At 40.0% G+C, this 18,647-nt stretch overlaps 2 protein-coding genes and 1 long non-coding RNA gene across 3 annotated transcripts; 1 reads left to right on the plus strand and 2 right to left on the minus strand.

The window, feature by feature from the left end:
* Nucleotides 1–552: 552 nt before the first annotated feature.
* LOC137965720 (zinc finger CCCH domain-containing protein 66-like) lies at nucleotides 553–3,516 on the minus strand. Its single transcript, XM_068812043.1, has 2 exons — nucleotides 3,262–3,516; nucleotides 553–2,969 (listed from the first exon to the last, which is right to left on the minus strand). Exon 2 carries the CDS (start codon nucleotides 2,896–2,898, stop codon nucleotides 862–864), a length of 2,037 nt encoding a protein of 678 aa, XP_068668144.1. The 5' UTR covers nucleotides 2,899–2,969; nucleotides 3,262–3,516; the 3' UTR covers nucleotides 553–861.
* Nucleotides 3,517–4,150: 634 nt separating this feature from the next.
* LOC137965721 (uncharacterized) lies at nucleotides 4,151–4,750 on the plus strand. Its single transcript, XR_011116152.1, has 2 exons — nucleotides 4,151–4,349; nucleotides 4,531–4,750. It is a non-coding gene; the product is annotated as an uncharacterized lncRNA (long non-coding RNA).
* An 8,126-nt stretch (nucleotides 4,751–12,876) lies between these two features.
* Nucleotides 12,877–15,300, minus strand: LOC137965927 (omega-3 fatty acid desaturase, chloroplastic-like). Its single transcript, XM_068812327.1, has 8 exons — nucleotides 14,881–15,300; nucleotides 14,583–14,672; nucleotides 14,353–14,419; nucleotides 14,138–14,230; nucleotides 13,855–14,040; nucleotides 13,665–13,745; nucleotides 13,414–13,551; nucleotides 12,877–13,293 (listed from the first exon to the last, which is right to left on the minus strand). Exons 1-8 carry the CDS (start codon nucleotides 15,234–15,236, stop codon nucleotides 13,102–13,104), a joined length of 1,203 nt encoding a protein of 400 aa, XP_068668428.1. The 5' UTR covers nucleotides 15,237–15,300; the 3' UTR covers nucleotides 12,877–13,101.
* Between the last annotated feature and the right edge of the window lie 3,347 nt (nucleotides 15,301–18,647).

Consider the following 18,647-nt stretch of genomic DNA (forward strand, 5'->3'; position numbering starts at 1 on the left):
TAAGATTTTATTTAAAAGATTTATAGTTTTTATTTGGGTGATTGTAAATTGATAGTAATATTTTATTTAATTTTGTTGTATTTGATTATTGTATGAAATTTATTAATAATGTTTTACATGGAATATTTAGACTATTTTATAGAGTGTATAAACAATTTTATGGAGTGTTTATAGAATATATAAATAATTTTATAAAATATTTATACAAATATTATTATATATATTAATTATACCCAATTTTAAGTAAAAGTTTCGAATTTTATACAAATATTATATATATAAATTATATTTAATTTTAAATTAAAATTATACCCAATCTTTTACACATATTATATATATAAGTTATGTCTAAAAATCATGCCCAATTTTATATAAAATATATACATAATTTTATATACATTTTATTCGATATATATTTAAAAAAAAATTAAATATATATTAAAACTCGAACTCGGCTCGAACTCAACTTGACTCTAACATAAACAAATTTGGGCTCGTTCGGCTCGATGCCACCCGGAGAACCCCATATATTATCATCCTCTCCGACTGAAATTACCTAAAAATAAATATTCATCTATTTCATTTCTTACCTCTTCTCCCACTAAAATAAAAAGGAAAAAAAAAAGTAAAATAAAAACCCTATGCTACATACAAGTCTAAATTCAGGGGGGGGCGAGGAGGTGTCTTCTTCCTGCTCCTTTTCGGTGGTAGGTGCTTCTCTTCTTTCACACCACTTTTTGTTTTGCTGTTTCATCGTCCTGGCTTGAATATAACAAATATATTAAAAATTCAAAAAATAGGATGAAAAACTTGTTAGTTCTCTTAGGGAAGACGGGCAGGCCAGCCATTTGCCCCGGCCCTTCAGGCCACCATCTGCTCCTGCTCCATGTACATCTGCTCAGCCCATGGAGAAAGCATCTCCGATGTCCCGCTGCTGTTATAATTATCCACCCCCAGCCATCCTTGGGATGTGGGAGTGGCTTCCTTCACCAGTGACTGGACCCACGAAACATCTGGTTCATCTACTGCAGCCATCCCACTGCTGCCGTTCACGCTGCGAATTGCAACAGACGCAGACTTCCTCAGCTTGTGCAGCTCCTCACCTTGCACTCCCCAATCCAGTTTGCCGCTTGGAGATCCCCAATCCGAATAAATTGTTGTTGGGCTTGGAGATCCCCAATCCGACATCATTGAACTAGTTGTTGGAGTGGTAGCCATTGCTGACGTAGCGAGACCGTTAAAACGATTCACTCCACTGCGGTCACAGAAACTTTGGCTCCGCTTGGCAAAAGCAGCTGACTTTGAATTCATGACGGCAGTGGCCACTGATGGATCCAGACCAAAGGGAGAAGGCGTCCTTGCCGGGGATGAAGGAAGGTTCCCCGCATAACTATGGGTCATGTTTGGAGATTGGAACTGGGACCCGGTGGATTTCAGTGAATGCCCCTGCAGCTGAGTTACCGTTGAAGGATCAACAGACCCAAAAAATTCATCGAGATTCGATGGAGTTACGGAGCCTACGCGACTAAATTTCCCACTGCGACTACCAGCTGATGCAGCAAGCGCATTAGCCAACGAACTAGGCCGATTGGATTGCATAGACAGGTTTGCAATCTCATCGATCAACTGCTGTTGATGGAGACCCTCCAACCCAACCAAATCCATGTCCAACTCCATATCTCTAGCACTTAATGCTGACTTGAGCCGGCTACCAGGTAACTGCAAATTTGAGGGAACCATGGACTGGTTCGACCAGGTAGGTCCACCCAAGGAAGATCCTGTTGACGGCGACATAGGCGGAGTTGAAGTGGGGATCATAAGCATGGATGATCCACCCAAAGCTAATGGACTGAGAGAAGCCATATCCAAAGCTACAGTAGACGACCTAGGTGAAGGTACAGCAGACCCTGTGGAAGGGTACAGTGGGCGTAGCTCCTCTGGCTTGTGAGCAAAAAAACATACTCTCCGGGTGCAGCTCGTCTCATCCTTGCAAAGACGGGTCCGATACTGTGCCGGATGGAGCCAGCACTCGAACACACCGTGTGCGTACTCACAAGCATCTCCCTGTCTGCAAGTTCCTTTGCGAAATTCTGGGCATGGAACACAGCTATAGTGATACTTGCGAGGATCACGTCGCCTGGCGTTCTCCCCGGGATGAACAAAAGGGCACTCAGTCCAATCATGAGAGTACGCCCGGGAACAAGGTTTTACCTTGAAGGTATACATCCTGAACTCGTCTGTGCCATAAATTCCGGTCTTGATGTCCGGCAAAGAAAGATCAATGGGGTACTCTTTTTTCTCCCCAGAAGCTTGCTCCACCCGGGGAGACTCTGAACCTGAGGCGGCAGATTCCTCACTGAAATTACCAGCATCCTCGCCTTTAATCATGTTCTCCAAAGATTTCACCTTTGTGCCGCCCAAAGAACGAGGAATAACATCCCCAGGACGATTCCCATTCGAATCAACACAATTCAAATCAGCAGAGGCCTCAAGCAAGAGCTTGACGATCTCCACGGAGTTCTTCGACCCACCAGCCGCAGCACAGTGGAGGGCTGCAGCACCATCGGACCCGCAGGTTTTCTTAACGTCCACGCCGTCCATGGAGAGGATGAATTTCAGGACATCCGTACTGCCATACAAGGCGGCGATCATCAAAGGGGTTCTTTGCTGGAAGCCCATCTTTCTAGACCCGATAAATCGCCCATACCAGCAAGATGGTTCATGAGCAGAAATCCCCTCTTCTTCCACAACCTTTTTGAAAGCAACCAGGTCATTGAAAGCCGATAATTCGAGCAGAACCGAGCACTGCTCGAAACTTTTCCGCTTCTTAAACTCCGCATCCATTCCAAACCCAGGAGGGCTCGATGCGCTCTTGGTATTCTCCGGAACACCGCACATCGTCAAAAATAGGTCGTCAGCAACCCTACTTTTCGTCCAACACCTCTCCAGAAACAGCTAAATCGTCCGACCTATACAGAATTCACAATAAATCGTTTTAGACTAAATATAATATCAACCAACCTACAGCAACGAACTCAATAACCTTAAAACAAGACCAAGTGGTGAAATGTTTCGGACAAACTTTCTTCCATACAAAAAGAAATGATCTTCCTATCACCCCCTCTGGAAAACCTCAACTCCCAATAACAACGACTCATACCGAAGTTAAAACAACCTCAAAGCACATCTATGAAAAAAACCCGGAACAAAAAGAATGTAAAAGAAAAAGAACAAATCCAAACAATCCAGACTAGAACATACCTAAAGAAAGGGGCGATCGGATTTTCCGGAAACGGTTTCCACCAATTTTGCTTCTGGAGGAGAGAGAGAGAGGGCCTGGAGAGACGAAGAGAAGATCAGGCTTTTGAGTCTTTTTGTAGCAAAGGCTGTGAAGCGGGGAAGAGAAGAAAGTGGAGAAAAAACGATGGCGAAGAAGGAAGGCGTGAGGAAAGTCTCGGTTTTTTAATTCTCTCCGGTCCCGGTCAAAAAGAACTCGCAACGGAGGAAGCTAGTCCCTGCCCCTCGCGCTCCCTAAATCCAAATCCAGCCCGAATGAACCCAAATGAAACCCACATGAAATTCAAGTATCGCTTTCGGAGCTCAGAAAGTGGGGAAGCCGAGCGGGCGGGTGGGGTGACAACCCATAAATAAAGACGCAGGAAATATTAAAAAAACAAAAGATTCCGCGCTCCACTACTCACTGATAAAAAATCTAACCGGCTGCGCTGCCACGTGCCGGTAATCTCACATTGACGCGGCTTGACCAAGATGACCGGGGGAAATTCAAAAGATTCCAGTATTTTTACTTTTACGCGTTCCTCACTAGATGACGTGGCGTCTTCTCCGCCGTCTACGTTGTGCTCGACTCGTTCGATGACCACTCCCCATGGATTGACTCGTCTCGGATGTGGACGTGTGCCTCTAACTCCATCTCCACCGTTGAGTCTCCTTTTCTTTATTAAAACGACAGCTGCAGATCATTATCTCACGTGGAAACCATCAGGGCCCACTGGGGAACCTTATCAGCTTTCTCCTCTAACTCGATCGAGACCGTCCAACTGTTAATCTCCAGAGCTTTCAGTGACATCATTATCATAATCTTTTGGTACTCAAATGGAAGCAGCAAGAACAAAGGAAATGCAAAAATTATTTCCCGATATCTTCAAACGGACGGTTCAGATACATCATAGGAGCGCCAAGCCAACCAGATATTCAACGGAGGCGTTCGTCAACAACAATCTAGAAGCAGCGAGGAGGAGAGGTCGGCCTGCAGAAGAATAAAATTACAATCAGATGAGGCCAATGGCGGAAGACGACATTACGACAAACGTTAGGCGGAGACGACTCATGTATTCTTTCTCCTCACTTTTCTATCTCTCTCCTTCCATGAATCTCGCTTTGTCCATCTCTACATATCTCTAGAATTAATTTCTCCGCTTCATCTCCGATGTTCTTCTCCTGAACCAGGAGTTAAATGAAGTAAATAGTTTTGTTAAATAAGGACGCGCGCCTTTTGGTTCTCTTTGGCAGGAAAGGAAAAAGCCTGCGGATCGACTGCTTGCCTACAAAGAAGAAGGAGAAAAAGAATTCCTCGTGAGAGTGACCTTATCTTTTTCTACAAATAGTTGTTATCTGCTTTATGGCTGGATCAGACGATATTACTTTAGGAGCCGAGCTCTTCTGGTTCAATTGTCGGCCATTATTATCAGTTTTTAATACTGTTATTTAATTAGATGGAATCTTAGGTGCAGACTCGTGTGTATTGGACGATTTCAAAAAAAAAAAAGAAAAAAAAAAGTAGAAAGATCATGGAGAAGTACAGCATTAGATGTTCTAATGTCCTATTTGGCCAAAACAAGGTTGGGATCTGATATAACTGATGCTTCGCAGTGAGTGTCAGTCATATGGATTTGAATTCCGGAGTTGAATGGATTTGAACTCCGGAGTTTTGAAGTTTGAACTTTCAACTTTGAAAATTGAACAGTTTTTGTCGAATTGATTTTCATTGCACTAAATTCAATATTGACTTACAGTCAAATGATTCTATTCCATGTTAACGCGTTACAGCACTGTAAGTCTAGAATTACGTGACTACATTGAGCTCAAAGTTTCAAGAACACTATCAGTTAATAAACTTTACTTATCATAAGTTTTTACTTTTCGTGTATATTCTCTTCTTCATTTCTCTGCAACTCAACAAAAGTTTCTCAGAGTTTTTTTATTACATTTTCATGTTCACTTGCTGTGTCTTGAACTCCTCATTTTCTATTTGGTTGATGCTAATTCATGATCGTTGAGTGTGTGGACACGGTGGAACCCGATTGAATTGTATGATTAATACAGGTAAAGCAACAACCCAAAAGGGTCTTCTGGCTACTTCAATTGTGTGCCCTCGTAGCGTTGATTTCAACTTGAAGAAAGAAGGAAAATATTTGAAAGCTTTGCTCAATGCCCCCAATGCCTCAATCCAATTCTTTTTATAAATTTTTTAAGTGCATAAGAAGACGAGGGTACCAACCAAACTGTTCATCGATCAGCAAACCGTGTTGTATATTACTTCCCTCTGGTTTCCTAGATTTACATCGAATTGAAGAGTCAAGAAGCAACACTGATATATGGCTGTGACTGGATTAGCTTCTCAGCTTCATACATGACAGGAGATGATTGGGACTGAGGGAGACCTTCGACACTAATGAATAAGAGGTCAAGGGCTTTTTTTTTTCTTTTTTCTTTTTTGTTAAAATTCATGGACCAAGTAATGTAGGAAAATGAGATATAAGGTCAAGATTCCTATATCCTTTCCCATATCCAGTTGCTTGACTAACAAGCAAGCAACCATGCTCCCAAGTCCTCAAAAGTCAGATGTGTTTTAATATAATCCTCTAGATAATGTATTCCTCAATTAAATTGTATATCCTGAATTCAAACCTAATCTAATACTATTTATTATTATATCTTAAAAAACATTAAACTTATTTAACTACTCACTTTTTAATAAGTAATATGTTACAATTTCTATATTTTTATATAATAATTAAAAAAAAAGAGGGTCGATCTTCCCTCCCCTCCTGCCATGCAAGGGATGCCCTCCCCTCTTTTTTTTTTTTTTTTTCGAAAGCTCTCTTGAAAATGAATTTTTACTCTCTTTTCCCCAACGTGATCTACATGTTTCATTCACTAACCCCACTACAAAGAAAAAGTGTAGCCTTTTAATTTAATTACAACGGATTGCCGCTGACCAAATCTAAGTGCAATTAACAATTGCACAAAAACTAACCTTTTAGGTTATAGTCCACAAGGGTGGATGTATCACCGACATACGTCTCATATCAGCTGATACATCTCATGTGGCGCGAATTAGTCTGATATGACATGTGTCACCCTAATTAAAAAGCCCAAGCGTCCCCTCCCATTCCCACCCACTATACTTTTATGGAATCAATCAGCTTGTGGCACTCCTCGCTCTAGATGGCCAATCCTCTCTAGGGAGCCCACAGCCCTTTATCCATTCGAAATCTTAAAGCCCAAACACTATCCTAAAACTGAGGGCTTGAGTCCTTGAGTGTGATTGCTGCTTGACAATCTTCACTCCCATAGGCCTATGTCGCCGAGGAGAGATGGGAAGAAGCATAGGTCACCTCACAACCAAAGTTCAGAACTTCGTGGAGAAGACGATCAAAGAATTGGAGACCCACTTCCATCCCAATCTCTTCAAAATCCTCTCCTTTCCACCTCTCCCTGAAAACGCGGTTCGTTTTCTTCATATCCCCTTTGATCAATCTAGATATCTCTGTACATAAAGTTGATAATTCCTCTAGATCACAGTCCTGCTTCTTCAGCTCCTTAACTTCGTTTCGTACTCGTTTTGTTATCCGCTCGACTGCGAGTGATGACTGATGATGCATTTGCAAGAATGTGCAGTTGCACGATCTTGGGGAGAGGGATGGGGGGGCAGGTTAGTCAACTTGACTCAGGAGATGAATTTCAGCCACACTATTCAGTTCATCTCTTGAGGTCGTTAGTGGAGAGCCAGACTTCAAGTCATTTAGATGACTAACATGACTTTGAAAATCATCTCCAAGGCGTAAGGGACGGAATGTGGTTTTCGCCCATTTTTTCTCTTCATCCACATGAAATGATCGCCAGGGTTAATTTTTTCCCTTCCCTCTCTCCCGCACACCCTCTTATGCTCTCTTCTCGTTTCGTTTTTTTTTCGCCCTATCTCCCGCACCCCCTCTCTCGTCTCCACCAGACTTCAAGTCATTTAGATGACTAACATAACTTTGAAAATCATCTCCAAGGCGTAAGGGACGGAATGTGGTTTTCGCCCATATTTGCTCTTCATCCACATGAAACGATCACCGGGGTTAATTTTTTCCCTCCTCTCTCTCACGCACACCCTCTTATGCTCTCTTCTCGTTTCGTTTTTTTTTTTTTTTGCCCTATCTCCTGTACCCCATCTCTCGTCTCCATCGTCTCTCTCCGGTCTCCCTCTCTACAGCTTCCATCTCTCGCTACGAACGTCCTTTCGGCGTCCTTCTCTCCATCTCGAACTCGCTCTCCCTCTGAACTTCTCGCTCGCTTCTCCCTCTCTCTTATCCCTCTCGGCCTCCCTCTCTTCTCTCTCTCTTCTCCCTCTCTTCTCCCTTCCAGCCTCTCACTCCCTTCTCCTTGTCGCTATTATCTTTTCCCCCAAAATACCTTCTAATTTCGTTCGATTTCTCCTATTTCGATTTCGATTTTGACATTTGGGCTTCGATTTCTTAATTTCTACTTCGATTCGGCATTGATTTCCCCATTCAACTTCGATTTCACCCTTCGACTTCAGTTTCCCCCAAATTTATTATAAATTAATATTACGTACAAATATATAGTGTGTTAAAGTTATTAGTAGATCAATTTTTCCTCTTAAATCATTCATTTTTAGGTTAAAGTATATCATATGTTATTAATAAATTAATAACTAAACGTATTACTTTCGTTTTTGTTATTTATAATGTTATTTATTTATTACTTGTGATTAATCATGTGCGTATTTCATTGGCTCACGTAATTACCATATTAATGTACAATAAAATATCTAATTCAATTAATAAATATATTAATATATTTTAATTATACATTAAATAACTTATTCTTATAGTAATAATGGTTGTTTTACCTAATTTGGGGCTTAAGGATTATGTTGTAATTAAGTGTACTGTAAAGGCTAGGGATTCTTTTATTTTTTATGTTTTTCTCATGTTGGGGCACTAACACTGGAAAACAATTTTCCAATGCACATGAAGTAGTTAACTGTTAACCACCTAGCCAATACTACCCAAAAGACCGACCTGTTAGGAGCGGAAGACATAGGTACTTAACCCAGGCCCATAACTAGGATGTCCCATAACATCACACCCCCTTCACGAGCCAACGACACAGGCCCGACCCGGGTTTTTATCCTACGACCTACCTGTATTTTAATCCAGCCTTTGCGCGTGATGCAACGACACTGGCCCGACCCGGGTTTTTATCCTACGGCCTACCAGTATTTAAATCCAGCCTCTGCAGCGTTGTCGGGAATCGAACTCGTGACCGAGGGTCGGCTCTGATACCAAATGTTAAGTACCTAGCCAATGCTACCCAAAAGACCGGCCTGTTAGGAGCGGAAGACATAGGTACTTAACCCAGACCCATAACTAGGATGTCTCATAACATTAACACTAATACCAAGTGCGAAGATAAAGTTCATGTAGATGACTAACAGTAAGTTCATGTTGGAGATGAAGATGAACTTCAAATTTTCGTTTTGTTGACTAACCCTAGGGGAATTACTCCTGCATTACTTAGTTCATTAGATTAAGGGGTTAGTGTAGAATGAATTCCACTTCAAGTGAATCACATCAATTTATTCCTTGAGGCAAAAAACAAGGAATTTAGATTCGGACCTGTTTTTCGAATCAATTACTTGAAGTGCGGGACTTCATCTCCCACCCCACAAAATGTTCCCCCCCCTCTACCTCCGTTGCCCGCTAACCCGCCGTTGAGGAAGACGACGTGCATGCATGAGGAAGACGATAGTTTAATTTTTCCTAAGTTAGGAAAAATTAAACCATCGTCATAAAAATAATATTTTTTTATTTTTTATTTATAAAATAATTATTTTTATTTATTTAATATATTCATTTTTATAATTACTATATTAAATTTGTGATTTAATAATCATAATTAAAACATTTTTAAAATAAATATTTGATAAATTGTTTTGGTTTAATTATCCCATTACTATAATTAATTAAACCGATGGTTTTAAATTTTGTGATTATTATTAATTAATAATACATAAATATATATATTAAACTAATTTTTTATTATTGTATTAAATTAGTGGTTTTTAATGTTAAAACATATCTTATGTTATTAAAAAATAATTTATTTATTTATTATATTCGCTTATGTTATTTTTTTCATTTAATAATTTATTGTAGTCACACGTAATTATTGTATTAATTTATAATAAATTATAATCATTAAGTAATATAATATAGTTTTTCATTAATTAGGATATTAATATATTTTAATACTACACGTTAAATCACTTATAAGTGTAGTAACCATGTTTACTTTGGTTAATTATCTGTTGAGGTATATGTTCTATTTAAGTATATTATAAAAGGTTACTCATTCTCTTGTTTATATCATACTTTTCATTTAGGGGCACTAACACTGGAATTTGTTTTCCAGTGCACTTGAACTTGTCTATACTAACACCCATGGATGAGTTGAAGTTAAATCAATTTATTTAAGATGAAATGAATTTTTCACTTCATTTCAAGTTCATTGTGGACTAACCCCCCCATAACTAGTCGGTCTTCAAGTCAAACCTCAATGGCCATTGAATCTTCCTCATCTTTTCCCCTTTCATACCCTAATTCATATGATTATCATTAAATTCTCCTCCACAACCTACCTCCTCTGTAAAAGCCAATTTGTTCCCCTTCTTGAAAATTAGAATCTCTTCAGCTATGTAGACAGAACCTTTGCACTACCACCTCAATTTGCTGTCGCGCATTCTACCCCCCCTATTGCCAGATATTTTGCATGAAAAGCAATGGATCAATGCCTTCTCAACCTCCTAATTTCTTCTTTACCGAGGAGGCAATGGCCGAAGCCGTTGGCCTCCCCATTCACGTGAGATTAGACTCGCGTTAGAAAATGCCTTTAACCACCTGTCAAAGGCTCGCCAAATCCTTCTCAAGGATGACCTCCAGTAGTTAAGGCGCAACAATTAATCTGTTGTCGCCTACACCCACATTTTTCAGGGTCTCTGTGACCAGTTTCACGCGATAAGCAAACCTATCGATAACACCAACAAATTCCACTGATTTCTCCATGGGCTCTGTGCCAATTTATCGACTTCTCCATTACACAAATGGCCTTAAAGCCTCTCCCCTGTTTCTCCTTGTCTCTAAAGCTGAGGTATTTGAGCTCTTCTAGAAATTGCTCGAGAGCCCTGTTCCTCCTGGAGCTGTTTTCACCGGCGCATCCCGTGGTTTTGACCGTCCACCCACTACAGCTCTGGTCGAACCCATCACTGCCCCAATGGTTGTGGGAGCCATTATGCCAACCGCAGGCAAATCTGTTCTGGTGCACGGTGTTGTCCTCCTCGCTGCCCGATATGTGGCTTTGACGGCCATTAGCCATTATGACGATCGCTTCAAAATTAGGTAACTTACTCAAATACAATCTTAACCTTCTGTTCCTTGGTACATCTTGAGAATAAACTTGACAGAGTAACATAATTGATATCTCTAGTCAATCAACAGACTCATCGTCGGCTAGGGCCAAGCAGCCGAATCTTAGTTAAGCATTTTTGTCTCGTTGGTCGGTATTACTCGCAAGCTATAACTCTCAATTTTGACAGGCGAGGGAAATCAATGGCCTCCTGCAAATCCAGCTGTATAAGAATTCAAAACTCTCCGCAATTTAAAGCTGAGGGCGACTGTACAATTGGGGACCGTCAGAAGATTAAATTTATTGATAGAAAAACAAACAAAATGTACCAGTTCTCATTGATGGCGATTATCTCATACGGGAAACGGGTGGTTGAAGCTGTGGAAGGAGCTCTTTATGTTAAAACAACTGCTTCAGTTGTGGTGGTGCCGGAGAGGCGGAGGAGACCAAAATAAATACATAAATAAATGTTGCCTCGTACGGTACTTGAATGACGAAGAATCACAACTGGACCTACACGAAGTAATCCCTTCCCCGGCATTCTGCAGTTTACATGGCGACGAGGGGGAGAGCAGAGAAGCGTTAAGCGACGGGCCTTCAGACTTGTGGCTGCAGAAGAGTTCAGGACATCCGAGGCAGGGAAAGGAAAGACCGATGTGAAAGGCATGGCTGGCATGCCCGGGGTGGTAAGGGGTCATGGCAAGCATGAAGCATGCCTAGTGTGTGAGGATGATTACTGAGTACGAGTCTGTGACTTCATTTCACTCCCACTTAAGAGTTACCTCCATCCCTCACATGTGTCATTTGTTTCTTACAGTAATTGAGTTACCTCTTTCTAGCTCGGCTTGTTAGTTCCTTAGCCTACTTGTTAATATAGATTTTTTACGAAAATACTCTTAACTCTAATTGATCTTGTAAAATCTCTCTTTAATTAGTTGAGTTACTCTAATTTACCTCAAACCTTAAAGACGATTGGTCGTTCAACCTTTTTGGGTCCATCATCTAATGTTGTTGTTTGCCTATAGAATAAATATTATTGATGAAGGTATTTTCTCTTTCTTTTAGGTCTAATAAGCTGGTTATTATACATTAGTATGCTCCATTGCAAAGTATTGGACTCCTTTGCGATACCTCGCACTTTAATGGCAACAAGGTCATCACAATATCTTTTTTATTTATTTTTATAAAAAAAAGTTAAATGTAGGTTGGAGCTTTAACCTAGCTCGAGCTCGGGCTCGAAATCGGTTAAATTTTTTGAAAGTATTCAAATCAAGCCAAACTCGAACATATGCAGGTTTGAGCTTGACTTGGCTTGATGCCACTCCTAAGTCCTTGTTTGTTAGTATTTTCAACTATTAATGGGAGTGAGCTCTGCTCAAATGGATCACTTCAATGTGACCCTCTTGTCAACTTATTTTAAAAACCAGAACCAGCATTCCATTTGAGCATAAACATGCCTTTAATAAGAAACATTGGAAAATCATTTCTAGTAGAAACATGTTTCTAGAGACTATTGGTGCCATATGTTTCTTGGAAATACTTCTCTAACTTGAAAATCTTATCAGGAAAATCATAGGAGTTTTTTTTGTAAGATTTTTCAGCCTACGTGGGCCAAAAAACCATATAGATTTTTTTTTTTGAATAAATACGATATAATTGATGCGGTAATACTTTCAGCACAAGGTATTTTTATGGCAATTTTATATTTGATATTTTATTTAATTAAAATTTTATCGAATAAGTATTGTAATGTACGAGATTGATTATTAATTTTCATTTATTTCCTTGGAAAAAGCACTAACACTTCCATTTAATTTTCCGTATAATTTCCTAGTAAGGCACTAATAGGATTTTATTTGAAGTTTTTTTTTGAAAATGTATATCTTAAGAAAATCATTTTTAGTTTTCCTTAGGTTAGTAATTTCTAACCAGGAGTACCAACATAGCCTTAAAAGACTGAAATGGACGACATGGATCTAAAAACCACCATGTGGTTGTATGGGTAAGAGATAACGTTGGATTTGTTTTATGTTGCAAGAGGCAAGACCACGAGAGAGGCTGAACCATTGGCCTTGTGGTCCCGCCATCGACTTGTGTTTTGGCCTTGTGTTTTTTTTTATTAATACAGAACGAAAGATAGAAGCCATTGAAATAGGAGAGTGCACAAGTTCTGAAATTCTACCTGAGTTTATTCAACAAAATTGCAGAAAATATGCTCAATTGGTTTGATTATCACTTGATTTAAGCTGCAGAAAGTTTTATCTTACAGCCCCTCCTTCATAAATAGACCAAAAAAGGGAAAAAAAATAATCTTTGGCCTCCAAATCAACTCCCAGAGAAGATGGAGGCATCTCTTCTCGGTGACTTATCTAAGCTCCAGAGGCTTCACTTCGTCTTCTTCGTTGAGGGAGCAAACAAGTTGGGATCAGTCTGGTAGTACACAACAGTCTCTGTGTCGTTAACGAAGTGGTCTTGCCTCAAGCTTCTAAGCAGGTTTCCTAATAAATGAAACGGAAGGGGGCTGGATTTCTTGGGTTCTCGATAATACTTTCCTAGGATGGGCTTGGCAGCCTTCGTCTACACAACAGAAGAAGCAAGAATTAGTTCCACTCCTGCATTGAACGAATTGAGCTATTCAAAAGATGCTCTTTTATTTTTTTTTTCTTTCTTTTTTAAAAGCATTCGAGGAGCCCTTACAGCTTCAGTTAAACGGTAGTGAGGAATCTGAGGGAAGAGGTGATGAATGACATGGGTCCCGATGTCATGGTGTACATTGTTAATCCATCCATAATCACGATCCACAGTTGTCAGTCCTCCTCTTAAATAGCTCCATTCCTGTAAAACATGGCTTCATAAGAACCCAATAAATACAGAGGAAGAAGGTGAACTGTCCTCCAGCCAGCCAGCCTTAAATTGAGAATACCAAAAAAGCTGCACCCTAATAATACCTTTCCACGGTACCAAGGAAGCTTTTCGTCAGATCCATGGTGATGCAAGTAGGTAACAAGGTCCAACCAGACAACAAATATCTGCATTTTTAGCAGAAAATTTGCAACAAATATTATGTTAACTTTTTTTTTATCAGAGAAAACCTTGGGGCTCAATTGTAGATAAACAGGAACATCGTAATGAAGATACCCAGTATGGCACCACATAGAGCTTCAGCATCGGGATATGACCCAGGATGACTGTCAATCCCACCAGCAGAGCCACCATTGCCGTCCAGCACAGTGTAGAGATCGTCACATCTTTCCTTTCATTTGGGTTGAATAAGTCACAGTTTGGATCGAAATGGGACCCTGATTTTCCTGGACTTCGCCACCACTATCCACAAGAAAACAGAGGATGAGACGAACTGTGAAACACCTCCCTGCACAAGTAATTTACCTCGGCGCATGGAGAGAAAATTTCAGAAACTCACCAGATAGACAGGGTATGCGAGCATGGGGAAAGGCGCAGTGAATCTCATTTTGCGGGTGAGAGGATCTAACTCCTTGTAAATGTTCTCTGGGAGCTTCAAGACAAAACTTTTATAAATTAAACAGCCATCCATCCGGTATCTACCAGCTTAAGAAAAGAACATAGTCGTCGTTTCAACGAATTGAGTGGACGAGAGAGAGATTGAGAGATACTAACAGGGTGCCATGATTCGTCATTCTCAACATGCCCATGATTCTGATGATGGGTACGATGGCTGATTCTCCTGCCGACCATAGAGAGAGAAGAAAAAAGGCATAAACTTTCACAGCGGAACCGAAATGTAGCTTGATCATGATTGTAAACTGTCCGCATTCCTTAATTTGGAGCATGGATAGAGACTAAATCTGCAGAATAGAATCGCAAAGCTACGGATAGAGAAATATTACCATCCATGATAAGGTACGAGAATGGAGGAATGCAATAAATGACCAACTACGCTGTTCAAGTTTGGGTTGTTTGAGAAACTCCCGTGCCCACTATACAAATAATAAACTCAGCATCAGTCAAAATATACACAGAAAGAGGGGTGGAAGCATTTTATCACACTGAGATTACTGTTTTTCCCTTGACAAGGAACAAATGTAAGCCACATTCAACAGTCAAAACGAGGAAAAACAAAATGATAACAGTCGAAAGAAGCAAAGACATTTCAAAAAAAAAAAAAAAAAAGCAGTGAAATTTTACCAGTCGTGACCAAGAACGAAGAGAGCCCAGAACATGGTTCCCTGCGCGACCCAGTAAAGCGGCCAGACATACCAGTTGTTATAATAGACAGCGGCGGCGGCCAATCCGAAAACGACAACCACGTCTCGTACAACGTAACTCATCGACCTCCAGGGATCCTTCACCCAACAATGCTTCGGGATAGCTGCGCGGATATCCCCAATACTGAAAGGCGGCGGAGCACCTGGATCAAACTCGTCCCCCCCGTTTACGCTTTTGTCAGTCTCCCCCTCACCGGCTCCCTCATCGCTGAAGGGAGCGAGCCGGAGAGGTGCGGTGAGGTTCAACCTCCGATTCTTCTCGGAGGAGACGCCCATTCTGTGGGGAGATCCGGGAGAAATGGAAGAGTCGCAAAGCTAGCTTGGGGCAGGAGCAGAGCCTCCTGCTTCTTAATATAGTCCGGGCAGGGGCTTGAGACTGCACTCTGACAGTGTCCACGACGACACCAATTCGTGAAGTTCGGATACGGAAAAAGATGAAAAAAAAAACTGGTTACAGAGATTTGAGGCACACCCACATAACATTTGTGACACCCTATCCTCCGGCCTTCGAAGCCTTGTCACGGAGGCACGAATCACTCGTTTCACGTTTTCACCTTTGCGCTACAATGACTTTTTCTTTCGGTGAGAACCACATGGATTGTCAGAAAGGAGGGGAAAAAACGAATAACTTTAAAAGAACAGAGATGAGATGCTGGAGATCTTACTACTTGCCTGTCGTGTCGGAGGAATAGTTTTTACTTTTGTAAAGCGCATCTAAGTCGCGTCTCACTTTAAGAAAGATCGTGAAAGATGTGCCCATGAACTCACCTCGAGGGAATATTTCTTTTATTTTTTAATTATTTATTTATTTGTGTTATAGGAATTCAAATCGTCAAAATTCCAAGATCAAGACAGGTCACATTTAGACAGGAAATCTTGCACAGTCTTCAAACGTATTTGAAGTAGGACCCGCACGGGAGGACGGTGGAAAAAGAAAAAGTAGGTCAAATTGATGAAATTTGAAGTGGACATGTTCCTAACATGGTCTATTGGACACGGACACGCCCTTTATGTTTTGGAGGAGAGCCCATGACTCACTTCGATCCCAACATTGAACTTTACATAGGGGTGACCCAACCCAACTTAAGGGTGGGCATCTATGTCTGATACCCACTTTCTCAAAGGGCAAATGGGTGCCAAACTGGTTTGGTCCCTCCCTCGTGGACGGCTGGCGTCAAAGTGGCAATGCCGTTCCGTGACGCTGTCGAGTGATTTGAAAGAAAAGACAAGGAAGATAGAAAGAAAGACGATGAAACACGGACCAGAATCCATACAGCATCCATGCTCCTTATCGATCTTAAGTGTTTTTATGAAGATCATACTTGATATTTTGTCATTGTTAAGAGCGACCCGAGGGAAATGACAACGTCAACTGGTTTGGCAATCGCAAGATATGAACCCCCCCCTGTTGGAAACAAAGAGACGGAAAGGCAAGGGTTTTACTTACACTAACGGGAAGGCAAAAACTCCCACAAATCACTTTCTTTTGTTTTTTATTTTTAAAAAATATTACATCCACCTGAGATAGAGGCAAAACTTTACTAGAGAAGGTAAATTATACTAATAGAGGAAGAGAGGTTGGGGAGGGATGTAAATTTTGTGGGAAGGGAGCAATCTTAAAGGAAATGAGCATAAAATAGTGATTTTGCTGCCAATGAAATTCTCTTTTACAATTTCTTTTTTTTTTTGCTGGTAAAGTTTGTTGGTGCATTTTACATGCTATATCGTTTGCCAGTGAAATACAAATGTCATTGGCAAATATGTAAAACCCTTGGGTTAGTCAACTTGATGCAGGAGATGAATTTCAACTGCATTATTCAGTTCATCTCTTGACGTCGTTAGTGGAACACCAACATTCAATTCATGTAGATGAATAAGATAAATCTAAAAATCATCTACAAGGTTTAATTTTGGGAATCTGGTTTCCGCAGTATATTGTGAATCATCCAGATGAAGCCTCCACAATTTAATTTCGGGAATCTGGTTTTCGCAGTATATTGTGAATCATCCCGATGAAGCGGGCACTACGCTTTGAACCCTCGTCGATTTTATTTTTTTTAGGTCTCTCTCCTGCACCCTCCCTCTCTCGGTCTCCTCCTTTCTCGCGTCACTTCTTCCTCCCCGAATTTTTTCCTCTGTCTCTTTGTGCCCATCTCTATTCTCCCTACTCGCTCTGGCTTCTCCGTTCTCCCTATTTCTTCGCCCTTCTCCCTCTCGGCTTCCCTTTCCCTTCTCCCTCCCGTTGCGAATGTCCTCTCGGCCTCCCTCTCTCTCCCTCGCACTCGCTCTCCCTCTCGGCCTCTCGCTCACTTCTCCCTCTCTCCTATCCCTCTCTACTCCCTCTCGGCCTCCCACTCCCTACTCCCTGTTGTTACTCTCTTTTCCCCCAAAACACCTCCCGATTTCGTTCAATTTCCCTCATTTCGATTTTTGACATTTTAGTGACGATTTCTTTTATTCTACGTTGATTCAGCTTCGATTCCCCATTCAGCTTCGATTTCACCCTTCGGCTGCGATTTTCCCCAAACTTCAGAAGCTAAGCCTAAACCCTATTTTTTTATTAATTTAGTGATGTATTTGATTTAATTTTTTTTTTTTTTTGCTTAATTTGGGGATTTAGGGTTAGGGTTTATGGTATTTATGGTTCAATTTCATCTTTATAGGGTTTAATTTCGGGATTAGGGTTAGGGTTTAGTGTATTTAGGGTTAGTGCTTGACATTTAAGGGTTTAGGGTATTTTTAAAAAATTAGGGTTCTCAATTTTGGGGTGATAGGGTTTAGGGTTTAGGGTTTGGGACTTTTAGGGGTTTTAAGATCTATGGTTTAGGGTTTAGGTTCTTGAATTAGGGTTGAGAGTTTAGGATAATTTTTTTAGGGTTCAGGGTTAGGGTTTAGAGTTTGGGGTGTTTAGTATAGTTCAAAAAAGGCTGAGTTGCCTACACCAACGTGCATTAGCCAACGAAAACTAACCCCCATCACCGACGATGTACAGTTAGTAATGACTCGAAGTCATACAGACAACGATAATAGCAATGGTTTTGTGGAAGGCGATACCCAATCAACAAACTTTCGGAGGCAGTGTTCATTAGAATCCACAAGAGTTGAACAATTTTGAGATGACATAGCGACTTGCATATGGAATGATAAATAGTGATTGTATCTTATTGCTTTTGAACATGTGTTGTTTTTATGTACTAAACTTGTAATTTGATAATTTTAATATTAAAAGCACGAACTCATTATTAGAATAATCTTTCTTAGGACATATATATATATATATATATATATATATATTATTTTTATTAAATTTTGTTACTATATTAAACTAGATATTTAAGTCTGATAAATAAAATATAGTTACAATAAGCTTTTGATCAATTAATTATTTTCAATTTTGTGGGAATATATTATTAATTATTACCACGTAAAAAAGCCATCTTCTGTTATTAATAAAATAATTCCTTATTTATTCATTATATTTATTTTTTAATTATTGTATTACATTAATGATTTAATAGTGGTAGTTAAGATATTGTTAAATCAAGCATTTGATCCATTATTTTGGTTTAATTAACCCATTTTTTATTTAATAAAATCAATGATTTTAAATTTAATGAAAACATATTATTAATTAATAATATGTACAAATATATAGTTATGATTAGATCAATTTTCCTGTTTAATCAT

The sequence above is a fragment of the Aristolochia californica genome, unplaced genomic scaffold, assembly GCF_029961685.1.
Source record: "Aristolochia californica isolate CCGP_79_NKW_82.1479 unplaced genomic scaffold, dmAriCali1.0.hap1 SCAF_5, whole genome shotgun sequence".
NCBI classification, from domain to species: domain Eukaryota; kingdom Viridiplantae; phylum Streptophyta; class Magnoliopsida; order Piperales; family Aristolochiaceae; genus Aristolochia; species Aristolochia californica.